Genomic DNA, 19990 nt, shown 5'->3' with positions numbered 1-19990 from the left:
CCACAGAGATTGCTCTAAACACTCCATTTAATTTCTTTTTAATATGATTCAGTTGTTACTCTTGGCTCTGTGTGAAAGTGAGACTTTTATATGGTCATCTCGAGGCACAGTCAGAGCACTGATGCCTCATCTGCCTGCCTCTCAAATCTTGTGTTAGTGAGAAACAGCCGGTCAGAAGGAAAATTAGCTTAAGGGACAGTGAAGTAGAAACAGCTTGATTTAGGCATAGGATGGCTAAAGGGTTGCACTAATTCCCAATATAAGACAAATACGATGTATTGTGAACTAATAATAATAACAAATGCAGAACATAGGTATGTGAAAATTGTGAAAATCTTAATTTTAAAGCACATATATCTGGTTTTATATATGCCCATCACTCACACATAGAATAGATTTCTATATATATATATTCTGCATTTAACATTAAGGGTCCCCAGATGATGAATCCCACTAAGTTTAGTGACTTTATTCTCTATTCCCATCATAGCTACATTTGCAGTTTTGACTGAAAAGTTGCTGTAACTTTTTAATGGATTTGCACAAATTTGGTTCAGACGTTCACGTCTGAGACAAGATTATTTGTTCTAACTTTTGGGATCCCTTTTTTCATCTACTAATACTCTTTTCTTCCATACGTTTGCTTTGTAGGACTCTCTCCGTCAGAAGGAGGAGCGCATTGAGGAGCTGGAGGAAGCGCTGAGAGAAAGCGTTCAGATCACAGCCGAGAGGGAGGTGGTGCTCGCCCAGGAGGAGCAGGCACGCACACAGGCCGAGAAGCAAGTACGGTCTCTCTCAGTTGCTCACGCACGCATGAAACTGCATGTATAAGGACCCAAACCTTTCCTTAAACTCAACCCCTATCAGTTATTTTCTCAAACAGACACAAATGTCCTCACTTCTGAGGATTTTTCTCATTCATTCCTTTACTTTGTGGCACATTTGGACATATGATGAAAAAACATATGGGCAAACATATTTAAAGCTACATAAAAACTCTTTTTGACATAGCTAAACATCACAGTGCCAAAAGTGGCTAATGGCAGTAGCTGTACACTTGCCAACTGAGCTCATTCAGGTGTGGCTCTGTGTGTGTGTGTGTGTGTGTGTGTGTGCGTGTTTGTCCAGTCACTCTTCATTTGCAGGGGAGGTAAATACATCTCTATTTAAAGAACAGCTTGCATTTTGTCCACTTTAGCCTGCAACACACAAACAGCTTTTTCAAATGAAGCGCGAGCTGACCACTCCAATTTGTAATGTGTTTTATCTATATTGAGGCACTAAAGAAAGCTCGTACCGGTGTTAAGGGAGGCTCAGAACGGAAGGGTTTTTGGTGAATTCAACCTCAGACCACAGGGAGTGTGCATATGTGTTGTTCCCCTGGGTACCAGTGACTTAACGAGGCCATAGAGATGGGAAATGTTCCTCAGTGCCTGGATGCGTTTTGACAAGTGGGAGAAAAAAACTGTGTGGGCTGTACGGATGAAAACTGCCCTGAGAAAACACGGTCGGCTGTAGCTGTTGGCAATACGGCTGGACTCCATTGTTATTACTCCTGCTAAATGTTGGCTGCCTGTTCTGGCTTTTACTTACCGGACTACTTCTGGACCGACATGTAAAGACGGGCATGCAAACAGATGTTTTACTTTTGAGGTATTTTGCTGACATCCTTGCCCGCAGTAAATGTTAATGAGCACCAGAGCCAAACAAGTAGCAGGCAGAGAGATGGAACAGAGCAAAGACAGATCATGGGCAAAGTCAAGCAGATAGACGACACCGGCCTGGGGGACACACAATAGGTTATTATCCGGAATAGTAATTACAGGTGAAATAAGACTTAGCTCTTTCAGATCCATGTGCAAACAAGAAGTGTTGTTTTTATGTTTCAGATTCTAGTCAGGATCGGGAAGTTTTCAAAGGTGCTTAGTGCAACAGGAAAATATGTTTAAGATGATCTGCACGACAGGTTGAATTTGCCTTTTGATGTAATGATGCAACCAAGAAGAAATAGCATTCTGCATTTAGATATTTAACTCTCTGGGATTTTGTTGCAAGAAACGAACATGTGTGAATATCTGATATTCTAATTAGGAAATGTAGTTTATTGAGTTTTATTCTAAAACCATTAGCTGGAGCATGGCTCAGGTAGTTGACATTTATTTGCTTTCCCAGCAGTTTAGATTCCTTTTGTGGTGTTTGAACATTAATAAATCTTCATTTTGTATTTTACCATCATGTTATCATACTTGCCAGTCAAATACTGGCTCTTCCGTGTGTTATCCATAAGGTCTTTTCCATTCTTTGACACACTGCCCATGGCAACATTGAACGGTAATAAACTCATCACACAAAGTAAAGAAATCTGTATTTTGTGGAACACCAGCGTGAAGTTGCCCTATGCCACGGCCCCATCCGGATCACCCGCTGTAGCAGGGTGCTAGCAGCTGCTGCTAATCAGGTGCCAATCAGCCACCTGATTAGCAGCACCAGGGGTACCAGAACCTCAAAACAAGAGTCAATAGCAGAATAAGATGTTTGGTTTGTTTGATAGAGAAGTTTTGGGAAGTTTTCCATGGCCACAACCCACAAATACATTTTCCCCGTAGATATGGCACCAGTTAAGGGGAAATAAACAGGCTTTCCAATGGTATAAGACTTACTGCCAAGAAAATTGTTACAACAAATAAATAATCGACCAAAATCATTTCCTTAGTTTTCGTGATAAGTTTAGATACCAGCCTGCTTTTAAGGAATGTAAATGTCCACATTCAGGGGTTGGTTGGATGAATGGTGATGGGTTGAATCATCATATGTTAAAGTTTCATTGACTGCACTGATTTATTGATGTTTCTTCATTTTGGACTTGCTTTTTAGTTTTGCTTTCATTCCTTTAATCAAGATTTAAGCACTAAAAGCTGCATGGTTAGATTTAGCAAAAGATTGTGGGTTTATTATTATTATTATTGTTATTGTTATTATTATTTTCAGGAGAGACCTAGCCTAGCGGGCGGTAGAAGTTACAGCACAAACAAAAATTAACTGCATGTTTAAAAAAAACTTATATGCTGTGTTTGAGTGCGTGACAGGCCGGTCTCACTGGTGAGGAAAGCTTTTTAAAATGCCAAAACAGCAATATTTAATGGCTGTTTTTAACTGTAGGAATTTTTAAAGCCCTCAGGAACCTTACATTAGTTTTAAACAAAGCTAAGACATTTTTTTAATTTAGCTCTTTTCAGTGCAGTCTTTTCATGAACCACAAGAAAAGCCCAAAGCAAAGTTCCTTGGCTAGATTTTGCAAAGCTAATCATCACTCATTGGTCAAACACAATCCTCGCTGCTGTTATTAGTTGGCTGGACTTCGTTCACACAGTGAGGAAGCACCGAAAGCCACAAGTATTAATATTCGGTCAATGGTTTGACGTTTCATCTAAGCAGAGAGCTACAGAGAGAGATGAAGATGGTGAACAAGAAAAGCAAACACATTTTTTCTTTTTTTACAGCAGCAGCATTGCTACGTGGGAGACAGGAGTTCTTTCTTTTTAATCTTGATGTGTTTCTTTTATGATTTAATAATTCTTTTATTTAAATTTGTCTTAAAATTGAGCCCCAAAGAAAGTCCCAGAGTCCTGAGTTTAATGGTTGCTTATTTCCTGGAGCAAAAAAAAAAATTGAAAAAAAAATTGCTGCTTAATGTCTTTACTGTAATTTTGCTAAGCTATCACAGTTCATTTGGCTGGAAAAACTTCAAAATGCTACAAGTGACAGCTTTAATTAGATAGAACAGAGGCCATTTAGGCCAGGAAAGGGTCCTGGAGAGTGTCCTCGTGTTAAAATGCTTCAGTCGAGAAGGAAGGAGCAAAAAGCGTCAGCGTGTGGTGAATGAGTGGAGATGGCAGCCAAACACTCCTGCAGCCCTCTCCCAACAGCACTAACTCAACCTTTCAGCACAGACATACATGCACATGTGGATGTGGCACTCGCAGACAGTGCAAGTAATATGCAAGACGCCGGACCACATACATGCATACTTATTTCTTTAAATGCACACGCACAAACACGGCAGAAAGAAGTGCTAACTGCTATTTAAACAGTACGCCGGCGCTGCACAACGTTGCATTCAGCAGGAGCCAGATGGACCCAAGTTTGGTTTTGGAACTGGAAACTCGCCTCTGTCCCCACAAGTAAATTGTAAATAAATATTTTGGTGTTTCTGTTTTTTACAACTGCGTCACTGCAATTAACCTTTCACATAATAAATTATAAAATGATGACAGAGGCAGACAATTTCCTCCCTTAATGAGGCCGGCCTGTTCAAAGGCACACACACATCACTTATTATGGGGTTGGCACACATGCGTACACACGCATATGCAAATGCGGCCAAACCAGGGACATTTATACTCGCATCCTGACTCCATATTGGGAGCCATACACACAACTTTTATGTCCAGCTATAGAGACAACACGTGTTTGCATAGTTGTAGGTGTGTGTGTGTGTGTGTGTGTGCGACTGTGTGATGAACAGGGTTTTTCCGGCATAAACACCACATAAAAATATTGTTAACTTTTTCTGCAAGACATTAGTCACTACTGTATTTATGATCGCTGAAGGAAGCTGCGTTTTTGTGTGTGTGTTGTGTGTGTGTGTGGGTGACAGAGAAATGAGTCAACAGAATGACACACCATGTCCGTCTCTTCCGAAACCAAAGACAGACGTCCTCTTCTCCTGCTTCCCGTCTTTTATTAACCACACAATTTCAATTCTTGAACTCAGTGCACCTTCTTCTTTCATTCATACTTTCCTATGCTTAAAATAAAGGCTGAAATCACCCTTATTCACACACGGAAACACTCTCAGAACACTGAAGGGGTTGCTGTCCATTCCCAGCCAGACCTTGTCTCTCCTCGCCCCCTCCCACCATCCCCCCATCCACTAATCGTTTTTTAATGATGATCATGCACGCTTCTCTCTCTTCCTCTCTCTTAACTCCAGGTTGGTATCATGTCCCATCTTTTCCTTCTTACCCCCAACAAACAACCCTCTTCTATTGTCCACTATCTTTCTGTTTTGTCTGAACTAGGGCTGTGCGATATGACCAAAATCTCATATCCCGATATAAGAATTCTATCGTCCTGATAACGATATAAATCACAAAAACGTAACATTTTCTGTAAATTCTTTGAGTTTGAGTCTAAGGTTTATTTTTTAGCACCTGGCGGCTCTTTTTTACTTCTCATGCGTAAATAATCTGCTCTTTCACGTCATTCAATATATTTTGAAAAGTCTCAACAGGATCTTGAGCTTTATTGTGAAAGGTTTATGTGGAACATAAACAAGCGGACACGCGATGGCGTTACCATCGTTGTTGCTAACCACAACTCATAAAAACAGGCACTTGTCCGTCAGTAGTGTGGTTATATTAAATATAAGAGAAAGAGAGAACTTTAAGAAATTAATATAGCCACTACAGTGACCATCAAAACGATGAAAAAATATTGCCGTAAACAGTTTATTTTGTGACACCACGAAACAAACGATAGCGTAAAATGAAACGATAGATGTTTTTATATCGTCATCCGATATATATCGTTATATCGAACAGCCCTAGTCTGAACTGTATTTCATGTTGCTGCCTGTCAGTGTCTTCCTTCTTGTGCATTTTCCTCTGTCTGGTTGCTTCTCTTTCATCAGCTTAGCATTTGCTTCTTTTGCATTTTTCCTCCCTTTCTTTTGACATCTCTCGCCACAAACAATCACTTTTCTTTGCTTCCTTCTTTTTCTTCCTTCGGCTTCCTTGATTTGTCTTTGCGCCTATCTTTTCATTACCCTTTGTATTCTCCGCCTTTCCTCTAGCAATTCCTTTTACATTCTTATGTCCGTCTCCACCTCCTTCACTGTTGTCATTCCCGCTTCTCACATCTCTTTCTCTGTTATTTTGTATGCAGCTCTCTCACATTCCAATGCATGAGTTCATCACAAGCGGATTTAGGTGGTCAAAGGTAACAAACAATCATCCCATACCTTGCTCGTCTGCTTTTTACATTTGTTCATCTTTTAATTTTTTTTTAATTTATTATATTTCCTTAATTTTTTACAGTAAGTTGTAAATAATAAAAAAAAGAAGAAGCCATTTAACAAAAGCTTTTATTGGATCTGTTCATTTTGATCAGTTAACAGATGCAACTTTGATGGAAAGTGAAAAAAGTAGTATTGTATTGATAAGACTTTGATTTGTTAATTGGTAGAAATGTTTTGGGGCATGCATACGGTACACTATGAATTAGTTTTCTTTTTTCAGTGGCCTTATATGGGTTTGGATATAAAGAGACATATTTCAGTCAGGGCCACTTCAGTCAAAAGAAGTTTGTCATTTCCTTCTAATGTGGGGGAATTATGTTGTACTGGCATACGTGGAAATCCATTTAGGCATAATGCAGGGAATGGATTGGGAGGGAATCTTTAAGAGTGTCAGCTGAGCCTTCAGCTGCTGAAGGTGCATCAGCTAATGCTGGGACTGCAGCTGAGCTTGACTTTGTGGCCTGCCTGAACTAACACTATGCCTTTTCTTTTTTCTCTGTTTTTCTGTTTTTTTGTCTCAGTTCCAGTCTTATTTTTCCGTTCTCATTCCATCACCAGTGTGTTCTTAATTGCAAATTAAATCTTAATGTACTTATGCAAAGCTTTTCACTAAAAGTCCTTCATACTACAAACCAGAAACACTATCACAAACCTGCACATCGATGACACATACAGCCTTTAAGTCTGTATCATTCCCAAGGACAGGAATAAAACCACAGACTTTGATTACCTTTGTTTCGATCTCCTGAACCTGACACCGGTGTACACAAATGTATCACAATATTAATGAGAAAACAACAGAGAACAACTTTCTGAGCTCTGCCTTTCTGCATCACCGTCAGTGCTCTGGAGAGAGACGAAAGGAGAGAATGAGCCAGAAATTAAGACCACAGTGGTGGTGGAGAAGATGCTGAATCCCATTATAAATATCAGTCATAACACGCATTTCTTTATGGTGACTTGTTTGCAGAAATGTTTGAGACATCTTTCTTTACAAGCTAATCTGACGTTCAGAATCCATGTATGCAACCTAAACCATTCATACACATCTACAAATAAACGTCTGTAGCCGAAACAGACACGTTCATTCATCTTGTGAAAGCAACACTTTGTTTGGCTGTCTGTGTGTATGCGTGGCTCCATAGATTTAGTAAAGATATCCAAACATGTAAAGATCGGATGTGTATACATAACATGGCTATCCAAATAAAACTAAGGGGAAATAAGAAGACACTGTCTTTGTGGTTCAGGTCAGAAGAACTTCTTCCACATGGCATGTAATATTGTCTGAGCTCAGCAGTGTTTAAAGTACTACCCAGGGTGCCGTATCTGACTGTAAAGCTGTGAGTTGTGTTTTGCAAAATAAATAAATATGTTATTAAATTACAATCTCAGTATAAAGCAGAGACTGCACATTAATTTGGCTGTAAGGTCTCAGCGACAATGCTTCAAGTTCACCGTTTGTCTTTAAGCATTCAGAAAAACAGCGATGCAAGACGAATTTATGCTAATTTAAAACTTTGGAGGTGTGTAGTATATAACTAGGAAAGGAAAGAAAAAGGTTTCCAAAGAGAAAATGTGTGTGCTTGTGTGTGTGTAGTGGTTATGTCGTCGTTGAGAGAAATCCACACTGACCTCACTCACATTAAACTGACAAACTGATATATGCCCAGTGAGAGAGTGGGACACAGAATATGTATCAGAGAAGAGCGGGAGAAAGAGAAACAACTGAGACAGGGGAAGGAAAACAAGGAGGAGGAAAATCAACACACAGTAGGTCACATATGCACCGTAATAGACGACACGCTCGCAGACATAAAGACTAATATGTGCAAAAAAAAAAAAAAAAAGGAAAGGCGAGGGAAAAAAAATGAGCCAAAATATTTACACTGTGTTAACTTGTATGTGTCAGGTGGAGGACCTGCTGGTTGCTATGGAGAAGGTGAAACAGGAACTGGAGGTGATGAAAGCCAAGCTGTCATCAACTCAACTCTCACTGGCTGAGAAGGAAGGTCACCTGACTTCGCTGCGGGCCGAGAGGCGGAAGCACCTGGAAGAGGTCCTGGAGATGAAGTAAGAAGAAGTCTTTCTCTCCATCTAACTGAAAAAAATTTTAAGCTGTTACATTTGGTTACATTTCGTGTTTCTGTCCTTTCACGCGGCGTACGTAAACGTGCACAATGCCTCATAAAAGTTATGTTCATTCAGTTTCATTCATTTACGTTTTCAGCCGTCTCATGTGGCTGCGTTATAGTTTCATCAAAACAGCAAAAAATAACAATATAATGGAAAAATAGTTCATTTCCCTCTAAAACTGTAAAAATGTGACCACAACATGAATGAATGGCGAAAATGATTGTGTGGATATTTCTCAGCTTGCACCACCTTATCACATTGTTAAAAATGTCTAAATACATTGTTGTCCCATTGAGCTTTTAAGGCATATTTTACAGTGTGCTCTCCAATCATGTCCCTGATCTTGAAAAGTGATGAAAGAGTTCGAAATATTGCCCACCCATCCATCCGCTTCCGCTTATCCTTTTCAGGAGAGAACCAATCGCACTTACATTCACTCCCGCATTCACACCTATGGACAATTTAGTGTTTCCAATTAACCTATCCCCACTAACTGCATGTCTTTGGACTGTGGGAGGAAGCCGGAGTACCTGGGGAGAACCCACGCGAACATGGGGAGAACATGCAAACTCCACACAGAAAGACCCCGGCCTGATGGTGGAATTGAACTCAGGACCTTCTTGCCACCGTGCTGCCCCCCATTGGGTTCATTTAAATTTATATTAATTCTTTTACATGAACATACTCTGCATGGCTTTAGTTTCTGTGCGGGTTAGTGCTCCTATCTGCTTGGTGGTGTGCCGACTGCCATCCACTGTTGGCAACACACTGACCAGAACCTCATACAAACTCTGAGTATAAATCATTTACCCAGTGAAATGTAAAGTCTTAGTATGCTTTGTGGGAAGCCAGACTGGGAAACCTGCTGCTTTTAGACATATCTCAACATTTTTAAAATATTTTTTGGACTACATCGTTATTTAATAAAAGCGTGGGTGATGTCTCAAATGTCCTAGAAAATATTGATTGCTGTATCATACGTCAATATCCGGTCTGAAAATACAATTCCTAGAGATGTGATTTGTGGTACATTTTGCACACAGCCGTGCTATGTTATTCTCTTTAATGCAGAGGTTAATGTGAAAAGGCTGCATTCAGTTTTAGTTTAACAGTATAAAGTTTCCAAAGTTTCTCATTTATTCTCACTGCTTAGAATTTAAACACAGAACAATCAACTCTTGATATCTCCTGGAGTCTCTTCTGCTGCTTCAGTTTCTATGACTGGTCACATTGACATGATCTTCACCCGGCACCTCATTAACTCTCTCCTCTTATTCCTCCCCCTCTTTCTTCTTTTATCTTCTCTCTCTTTCTCTCCACACTTTAAAATGATATACTTAAGTACTGTGATAATGCAATAACCATGTACCGCTATAAAGCTCTCGTAATATGATTGATTACATTAACAGACACCTACACAGTCTAACTCAAGGTACGGTTTAATAGATGGGTTTGTAGCTTAAATGCAGCAAAGAGGAGTCCCTTCTGCTATTTTATATCCTCACTGAGACCTTACAACAAGGTCCAGTTTAGTGGAACAGTGCACTGGGCTGAAAGAGATGCCAAAGAGATTGTCAGCATGCCCTGTCTATTTAAACAGATTGTGGGACAGTCAACTGTTGGATCATGGGAAATGAGGGCTTCCATTGTGATTTAGTTTTCCTGAACTCCAAGTTTCATTTATATTTTTGTTCTTTTTTAGGGAGACAGTGTGTGTGTGTGTGTGTGTAAGTCTGTGCATGTCCATTCACAGTCCAGGTGAGCAGAGTTACGGACCGTTTTATTGGTGTAGCAATGACTCGTGTGATTATTGCAGGCGTCAGTGAATCAGAATGTGAGGTGTTGTGTTTGCATGAAATTGCGTCTGTGTGTGCGCGCACGTGTGCAAGCGCACTCTTGATTGATTTACCGATGTCAAGCCCTGTCTAGCATTTCTTTTATACATACAATGACTTCATGATGAATATTTACGTAACAGGCACAGACGTGAATAGACACACACACACATGCTTCTTATATTCTGTACACAGAGTTACAAACAGAGAACACACAAACACATATTAACGTCATATAAACACACACATACACGCTGACCACCCCATAAGTATAGAGTACCAGGAGTTTTTCACGGTTCAGAATCGTACTTCTGGGCATGACTACACACAGCAGTAACAGCATGATGACTGACTGCTGAAAGTTAAAAAAAGAAGTTTCCATTTTACTTGTTCAACGGTAAAAAAAACAAAAAAACAAAAAGAATTTCCAAAAGTTGATTCTGTTCATCTGGACGTAGCGTTTTGTGGGAGAAACGTTTCGTCACTCATCCAAGTGACTTCTTCAGTCTCAGCTGACTGCAGGTTTCCCCAATCTCATAAACAGTACATTTCCATAATGACTGAAACCAGCCCAGTGAAGGAACAATGGGCTGGGAGGTCAGTTCCTTAATCTTAATTATGCAAATTCTCATGACCATTGATCAACAACCACTGACCAAAGCCCACTGATCAATGGCCTTGAGTACCATTCACAGAGAGTTGGGGAATGGCTGCAACCACAGCATTGTAAGATGGCGAAAGATGTACCCTTAGGCCCCCTCCTCGATTCAGAGATGGTCTTTCCCTTTTCACGTAAATGGCCTCCTTGACTCTGCGCTCAAACCAGCGTTCCTCCCTGTCCAGGATGTGTACATCCTCATCCTTGAAAGAGTGTCCACTGGCCTGTAGGTGTAAATAGACTGCAGAGTCCTGGCCTCGGTCTTAAAGGTGCACCCTGTTTATGTATTTTCGGTAAACCATACAGACTTGGTGTAGACTCCCCTGGGTATAGCCTGTGGTATGAGGTCCGGTCAATAGGCTTGTCTTGTTCTAACTGCTTCAGACAGTCTATCGCCCTCTTCCTGTAGCCACTTCCTGTGTCTCGTTTCAGGGGCTCATAAGTATTTTCATCACTGAGTAGTGACAAAATTTTCTCATGATAGTCTTTCTGGTTTAGCAATACTGTGCACCTCCCCTTGTCTGCCGGAAGGATGATAATGTTGTTGTCATCACTAAGTGATGTGAGTGGCTTCTTCTCCTCCATGGTGATGTTGGATGCTGGGGGCTTTGCATTGCTGAGACAGGCCGAAACTTTCGTCCGTAGTTGTTCTGCTTCCACTTCTGCAATATTGTTGTTACGAATTGCTGTTTCTGTGGCTGTGATCAGCTCCACCAAACGCTACGTCCAGATGAACAGAATCAACTTTTGGAGATTTACTTACCTGGACCACATGCAACCCACTTTGATCTTAAGTGAGCTGGATCAAAGAAACTCGCCTTTCCATCACTATAAGGACGTTTAACTGCGCATTAATTACCTTTTGTGAAAAAACTGAAACTTCTATTGTATATAGTAGAAAAACAGGAACTTTTCTGTCATGTTTTTTTTATTATTAGATTTTTATTAGTAGAAAAAGTTGGCACACATGTACCAGAAAAACATCACAGCTGAGGAGGGGGAACTTCACTACAAATTGCCAGCTAGATTTTAAAAGAAAGAGCTGGCAAGATCATAAGTAATGGCACCGTCACATTTCCCCTTTAACGTAAGTCTGACATATAACCTATGGATATATTTGTATTAAATACTGTCCAGTGTATCAGTATAGGAATTTTTTGCTGCAGCAGCCACAAGAATCCATTATCGGTCAGACTCTAATTAACAATCTCAAGCAGCCAGTTTAGTCTGTGCATCATTTAACATCCCTCTCCTACCAGCTGAATGTATGTGTGAATGCGTGTATAAATATAGCATGATTCCCATGATTAAGCTCCTGTCGCCATTTTGTTCCAGCTTGCAACCTGAACTGTGAGGTGACTGCGTGTTTCCATACACAGATCAAACCTACTCTACATTAAACCAAATATTTACTCTGCTGATAACCTCTGCTGTTTCTGGAGCAGATAAATAAAGTTCAGTGTGACGAATCAGTGAATTATACATTCATTATGTGTCTGCAAATAATGACTCTCTCCCCCCCCCCCCCCTTTTTTTTTTCCCTCTTGCCCTTGGCCTCAATCTTTAACACATATTCTAACTCAGCAGTGAGTTTTACTATTAACGTTTCTTTGTGTTGTTTCCACACATAAGAAACGTCAAGACAAATTTATAATTATCATCAAACTTTTCTTTTTGGTGTAGAATTTTCCTAACAATGAAACATTATGTTTGTATAACATACTGATAGATCAAGTCCTACTTGAATTAATAAAACGTCAGACAGACGTCTTTACGTTTCTCTAACTAACTGTTTATCTCCTTCACAAATACTGATTATAGTTGGCACAGTAGTATGCACTGGGCTGTAGTTTGTTTGTCTTTTGGCTGAGTCTACTGTTTTCAGTTGGTATCTGTTTTGGAGCAACCTTATCAAATCTCTAAAAACCCTCCATGAATTGCCTTCAGGGGCTTACCGGTATGTAATTTATTTGAGTATCCAACAACGCTGGATTTTAGAGCTCTTATATTTTTCATGCCGTTGCAGGTCTCTCCACACATTTGGGATAATGCATATCTGTGTCTGTTCCTCCTTAGTGAAAAATTTAGACATTTCAGGTAGCTGGTACTTGCCTCTCAGTGAGTTATGCCCATGACGCCATTGCTCATATTTTTCACAAGACATTAGAGTACGGTCAGCAAACACGTCATTTGTTTCTAGCTTTCTCCCACACGTGAAACATGAGATGTTTAAGGTGGCGGCGTCCCTTGTGTTCATATATCTCAATGTATTGCACATGAAGCTGTCTCTGCGCACACGGGACGCTCTAACTCTTGGGGGTTTGATGTCTGATTTGCTGCCCAGTTTTACATCAGTGTAAGGTTTAATGTTGCTGTAAGACATGATATATGATACAGCATGTTTCAGTGGTTTCTTGGGCAAACACACACAAACACTCACTCCCATGCGGCAACATATACCAAATACAGCTGAGCGAATGTACATACTGACGTTCTGTCTCGCTTTCTCACCTTCTCTTGTTTCCTCCCTCCACACACACACACACACCGATGTGAAGTTGTGAGGCTTTAAGTCTATCTTTGTGCTGTAGTTCTCAGCAGCTGGTACTATATGTCTTTACAGACTTTAATGCACACACACACAAGTACAAATACACAAAAAGAGCCACGCACATCTGCCCTGCAGGGTTCCAACACGTGACTTATTTTCTTCGGGGTTTATGCACATGCTCATTTTCTTCCAGTCTCCTTTGGGTTGATGTGCATGCGCGCTGTCATGTGTTTCTATAGTTTGGCATATGCAGGTGTGTTTGTGCGACTGTGTGTCGCAGCCAGCTGCAGGAATGTGCTGACAGTGTGTGCGTAACAGCAGGGGTGTCAGGTCTGAAATCTCAATCTAAATGAATTAAAGCCTATTTTGCTTTCTGCTGTTCAGCTTAACTGGCATTTAACACACATCCCTCGCTCTGTCTTTCCCTCATTTCTATTCATCAGTTTCATACAAAGTCAAACACACACATCCGTGTCCATCTTTTATGGTTGCTGTATGTGTTGGGACAGTTTCTAGCTCCCAGTAAGCTAGAAACCCGGTACATGTGATGTGTTTGGTAATGTTTCAGTTGATGCAGCTGTTTTCGTTGTCCAAGACGAAGAGACAGTAAATCCAGCAGAACCATAACTTTAACATCTCCATCAGGACTCGATGGATGGAAGTCATCTCAAAAAGAGGTTCTTTTCCTTAAAAGGCTTTACAGTATGGACAGCAACGCCCTTTATGCCTTTATTTTTCACAGGGAAAAGTCTGCCAAGAAAACCTTTAATGTGAGGCTGTAATTTTACGATTTTTACTGTGATGACGAGTTGCTACATATTTCACCCCTTAACTCATTCAGCATGATAAGACCAGATCCTGTCAACACAGAAACACCCAGATTACAGTTAAACATGTCAAAGCAGTTGAACTTCTCATTCATCCATGCATTTTCTTGACTGCTTATCCAATGGGAGTTGCGGTGGAGATGAAGCCTCTCTTTGTTGACACTGAGCAAGAAGCAGAATACAATGTGGACAGGTCGCAAGGGCTACCACAAAAAGATAGACAACCATATACTAACAACTGTGGTCAATTTAGAAGCAACAGTTTACCCAAGGCCCAGAGGAAGCCTACGCAGGCACAAGAAAAGCATGTAAACTCGTGCAGGTTTCAGTCATCCAGGTCATGGTAGTGCTGAGAAAATAAAGCAGCTGGGCTTCTTTAAGTCCCCGAAGGTGTATTAGCCACATCCGAGAGGCTTCTTTGATGATGGAGATTGAATCATCTCTGATGGAGAATCACTGGGACTTCACCTCTTGTGGTTGTTCCCCTGGAGGTGGTCCTGAGCGTCAATGACCCACTATTAATCATATAATGAACAAAAATGTGGGTCATTACCATCACTGGGGCCAAGGTGTGATACCTCTAAGCCCCACACCACCATCATGTGAGTTCTCGTCACCATCAGTTGTTTTAGAGCTCAAGCAAGAAGCCTCTTGGATGAGACGCGAAACATCTTTACAAACCTCCAGTTGCTGTCTTTTGAAGGACTCGACAAAAAAATGGAAGCTGCTACAGCAAAGACTCGGCCAACCAACAGGCTCAGCCACAGAACCTTGTTGCTGTCATGTGACAGCGATGACCACCATGTTGTGCTGGAAATCTGACACGGTTTGTGTCAAATCCACTTTTTATCAGATTAAATATTCTCAAATTTAAAGATTTGGTTGACCTCAGAACTGCGCAAACAATGTACAAAGCAGCAAATAAATCTTCACATCACAACATTCAGAACTTGTTCCAGAAAAGACCAAATACTCATGACCTGAGAGGAATCCTTATGTTCAGCAAGCCTCTAGTAAGGACAAATGTAAATATGACAGCATTACAGTCAGAGGAGTTAGTGTGTGGAACACCTGTACAGATGAAATTAAGAAAAGTACATCAATACAAAAATTCACACAATTGTTCAAAAAGAATAAATTGCATGAATATAGGAAATCTTCCTCTCAGTGACTGAGTTGTCTCATTGTGTCCTTATTTTTTTATAGATCAAGGGCAGAGTAACCCAAGCTTAAGTGTTCATTAAGGTGTTTGTCACACAAATATAAAATAAGCTCAGAGATTAAGCGGGTGTTAAACACAGCGTGATTAGTTTATGTAAAAATGTCGTTTGTTGTTGTTCTGGTTTACGTGCTGAAAATGGTTTTATTTGTGTGTGTTCAATGTGTTAGACTTGTACATAGTTAAACATATATTGATCAAATAATGTTGAATCCTGGATATGGATTTGTAAGCAATGAAATTTGAAATAAGGGGGTAGAAACAGGAAAACTTCATCTTACTCCTTTTCGAGCACACACATTCTATATATTCTATATAGACATAGATATATACACGAAAACTTAATGATTTTTAAGTTGGTTTTTTTTCTCTTGTTATTTCAATTATATTTGCATGTTCAAAATAAAATTCTGTCTGTCTGTTGGTCTATCTATCGATCTATCTATCTATCAATCGTCAGTAGTGACCACATTTTCATATGACATTTCCATTCCAACAGAACTGGGTTTGTTGAGGTGTAAACTCTGGCTTCTTAATTCTGAGATTTTGAGAGATTTTGGGTTCTAATTATGCTGCTCTCATAAAGGGCTAGAACACGATACATCATGGTATAATGATTAAAGCGTACACATGTCTCCATGATTGTTTTCTCCTCCTAGACGACTGGTATCTATAAATATCATTTCTTTTCTTGAAATCAAAAGCCTTGGTTTTTTATTTAAATTATTTTATAATGTGTCAAATGTTAATTTGCCTAATTAAAAAGTGATAAGAGGAGAGGAGATGTGCAGGAGAGAACGAGGGGCTCACAGAGGAAGCAGCAGAAAAGACAGTAAAGAGGTCAGGGCAGGAAGTATAAGTCGCTTTAGGGGGGAAGGAGTAAGAGGATAAATTAAATGAAAGAAAGAAAAGCAGAAAATGTCTTTTTGGCAGAGAGAAAAGGAGAAAGACAGCTGTCCTACAACAACTTACAACATATCCAACAAAACTGCATGATATCCCAAAGAAATGATATTCCCTTCATCTCTGTCTGCCTTCCATCTTCCGTTCATCCATCAATCTTTGAGATGACACTTTATGGTTAATGTCCCCTCCTTTTACTTTCATGCCCTACCTTCATGCACAACTTTATGGCAACTAATTTATTGATCATATTTTTACCAGACAAGAAAAATTCACTTAACATTTTATGAACCTCAGAAATCATCTGTTGCACCAAATGTTGTAAACAGGTCATCAGAAGAAAAAAAAACCACTGAAGAAACTCAAAGAAGAGAAGAAATCAGGGCGACGATGCATGACGTCAAGGTTTTCAGCAACAGGCAAACAAAGTCACTGGCAGCACTGGCAGTTATTTCCTTTCTGCAGAGAAAGACGCAGAACATTTTAGTTATTTAATCTGTGTGTGGGATGCTGCCTCGGGCTGAGAAAGTAGTGATAATCTCGTATTAGGAGGTGATTCACTGAGAATTTTTTTCCTTCAAATTCCCAGCAACACCAAACTCCATCTGGATATAATAGACCTGGATCTCCTGTGCGCACAACAGACTGGACTGATTTTAACCCACTAAGATGAAGCTTTTTAGTAGATTGAGAGTCCGTTTGAGGAAAAAAAATATCACATTTGTCTTTTTCACTTGTGCACACAAAGACTAGATTTTGAGCCTCGTGTACAATTAGGCCATAAAGAAAGTCTGCAGACACACGAAGCGGCTTCGCTGTCTTCAGTCTCCTGCAGTGAGAACCTTGGCTGATGCCTCAAGGTGAATGCTATAAATTCAATTTATTTCTCCTTAGCTGCTCTGTTCTCTGTTTTATCTCCCTACCAGACTCCTTCTCCTTCCCCCTGCGCCCTTTCCGCCATCCCTCCCTTCATTCCTGTCGTCCCTCCTTTACTTCATCTTTCAACCTGAAATAACTTCTCTCAGTCCATTCCATCCTCCTTTTTTGTCTCCTCCCTTGCATCCTCCCTTCCACTTTTCTTCATCTCTTTCCATTCATCTCTCCATTGCCATCCCTTCTTTTAAGCCTACACCTGTCTGGCAAAGTCATTATTGCCTGATTTCTGTTTGGCAAGCTGCATATCTCCCACCGTCCGTGTCTTCACCGTTGTCACTACATACTGAAACTAATCGATGACGTGTCGGGCTCTCTTTTTGCGCTTTTGCGTGTGTGTGTAGTCGAAGATCTCATTTTCGAAGGCTCTGTCAATGGAATGACATCTCTGCTTTTTACAGCTGTCACTAACAATATGGCTGCATGTGTAAGACACGCACACACACACACACACACAGTCGTTTACAAAAAAAAAAGAAACAGACAGCAAGACTGCTGAGAAGCTTTCCCTCCCAGAGGAATGCTTGGAGATGTATACAAACACATACGCACAGACGCATAAAAATACATCCTCCCACACGAATGCATGTACACATGATGCTCGTGGCAGCACACCAAGCACAGAGATGCGCTTTGATCCCCTCAGACAGCAATGAGATTAATCCACAGTGTGCCAAAGCAAGTCTGTGTTTGTGTGTGTGTGTGTGTAACAGACATGTTCAGAGCTTAGTATGACAAAAAGGGGCACGCAGTTTTGACACTTAGTCTTACAAGCTCAAATCAGGGCGCCACGCTTTATGTTTCGCTCTCTTCTCTCCACTTTTTTGTGCGCTCTGTATTTCCCTTTTGTCTTTCGCTCTGGCTCTCTGCCTCTGTTCTGATTCTTTTTTACTTTTTGTAGGAATCTGAAACATTTGAATCGGTAAACCAGAGACAATAAAAGACACGCTTCACTCAGAAGTTGTGTTCTTTTGTTTTTGTTTTTATTTGATTTTCTAAAAACAAAAGAATCCTTGTAAACCAGTGAATGTTTACTTTCATGTCGCTGGCATCATGTACGCTTTGTTACTACATTTTTTCGGACATGTAGCCCAATTCTTTGAATTAAACTCAGTTGGGTGGGGGGGTTGGGGTTATATTTATAACAGGGAGATTACAGCTAAAAGAAACAAGTGGAGAGGAAAAACAGATAAAGGAAAAAAGGATGCGGCAAAACCTAAAGTTGCCTCTTTTCCTCGGGCTGATTACAGGTTGCGTGTGCCAGGCCATCAAACAGATCATTAAACAGCAATTAAAGAGAGAGAGGGAGTGATGAAGAGAGAAAACGTATCGAAAAACAGAAAACAAAACGTGGATTCTTTCAAAGCCTCTGATTGTATGTTGGAAGTGCCAGACGATTTCATTTCTATTCTGGGAATAATAAAAGTGCAGTATAAGACAGGCAGAGGAGAACCGAACAAACCAGTGACAAACCAGTGCCCAACATGCGAGACATGTTGGGCAACATGCGAGACATGTTGGGCTTCAGCTTCAGATGAAGCTAAAAATTGACCAAAATAGTTTGATGATTCAACTTTGTAATCATGGTTAAACTATAGGTATAATGAATATTTGTAATGTAATGATAACATTTTCTTTTCAGACTTTTCCCTCCTTTTTGGGAAAGCTGGCTCGCAGTAAAGTGATTGTTAACTGAAATAAAACGATGGAAATGGGAACAATGGGTTATATTTCAAAGTGAAATAGTTTTAATCATTGTTTGAGTTTTGCCTTTTCTTAGTTTTGTGAGCAAGATTCACATTGAAAGATGATAAAAAAAAATTTAATTTGGTTCTAATGTAAAGAAATAGCAGCTGTGTTTAGTGTTGCGCCGCATAAATCTAAAAATAGCGTTTTTGCTTCTGTAGAAGGTAAAGTTCAGTCACAAATATGAAGTATTAGCCTCTACATGTTATATATACTGTTGTCAAACTAAATAGACACCTTAATTCACTGTAGTTCACTGTAATGAGCACAGTTTTTTGTCTGCTAAACCAAAACATCAGCAGTGTTGTAGCTGAGAAACAAAGTGATGCATTCTTGTCACTGGCTGGCTTTTTTTGCACAAATTAATGAGAATTGAAATCCACTGAGAAATCATGGAGGCTCTTAAACAGTCATAACCAGGAAAACAATCAGTCTCCTTTCACTAACCAATGCTCTCAAACAGGCGTCTGAAAATCGAATGAGCTGTGGGCCACTGCTGGTGCTGTCATCTCATTGGAGGGCCACTTTAGTGTTCAAGTAGTACAAAAAACAAACAAACAAGAAAACACCCACAAATATTTCTGAAAATGTAGTAGGTAGTAGTAGTTTTTTTTTTTCCAAAAAAAATTTCAAATATTGTATAATAAGAAAAAGCTGCAAATGTATAATTATAATTTTATATAGTGCTATCATTTTTTTTGTATTTAACAAATTAAAGAATGCAGACATAAGTGTGCACATTTTTCACTGCTAGTTAAAATAGTTTTCTTTACAAAGAATTCTCACTGCATTAATTATCTTATGGCCCTGAGTGAGCTGTTTAGGGAAAGGGACTTCACTAAAACAGGGATGACAGTGTAGTAACCATCATGTAACCATCAGCACGGTGCGCCACAAGAGAGTTTAATGTGCCACACGGCCGGCGTTCGAGCTCTACAGCCAGTGATGGAGTTTAACTGAATGCTTGTTACGCTCTAATTACAACATGGGTTGTCTGCTGAAGGGCAGGCTCCCTCTGTGTGCAGCAGGTGTCAGCTCAGTCGTCACTTGTCTGTAAATATCTATGAATGTCGGCGTGATTTGAAGATCAGGGTATTTTGGTT

General features: G+C 40.1%; 1 protein-coding gene and 1 long non-coding RNA gene across 19 annotated transcripts in view; both read left to right on the top strand.

Annotated features, from left to right (window-relative positions):
* LOC120735704 (ELKS/Rab6-interacting/CAST family member 1-like) overlaps positions 1 to 19990 on the top strand; it is a 158916-nt gene that overhangs the window by 83808 nt on the left and 55118 nt on the right. For 10 of the 18 annotated variants that reach the window (XR_005696336.1, XM_040035275.1, XM_040035262.1 and 7 more), the window contains 3 exons: positions 652 to 783; positions 5947 to 6000; positions 7992 to 8152. Coding sequence is in view for 14 of the 18 variants with exons in the window: in XM_040035275.1 (XP_039891209.1) it covers positions 652 to 783; positions 5947 to 6000; positions 7992 to 8152 (347 nt within the window). In the remaining 4 variants the exon portion in view is untranslated. The remainder of the gene's footprint in view (positions 1 to 651; positions 784 to 5946; positions 6001 to 7991; positions 8153 to 19990) is intronic. The other 8 variants (XR_005696337.1, XR_005696339.1, XR_005696338.1 and 5 more) reach the window with 1 other exon arrangement.
* Positions 790 to 4809, top strand: LOC120735707. Its single transcript, XR_005696341.1, has 2 exons — positions 790 to 1118; positions 4485 to 4809. It is a non-coding gene; the product is annotated as an uncharacterized LOC120735707 (long non-coding RNA).

The sequence above is a fragment of the Simochromis diagramma genome, unplaced genomic scaffold (genome assembly GCF_900408965.1).
Source record: "Simochromis diagramma unplaced genomic scaffold, fSimDia1.1 OVJJ01000816.1, whole genome shotgun sequence".
Lineage (NCBI taxonomy): Eukaryota > Metazoa > Chordata > Actinopteri > Cichliformes > Cichlidae > Simochromis > Simochromis diagramma.
This window is presented reverse-complemented; position numbering and strand designations above follow the sequence as displayed.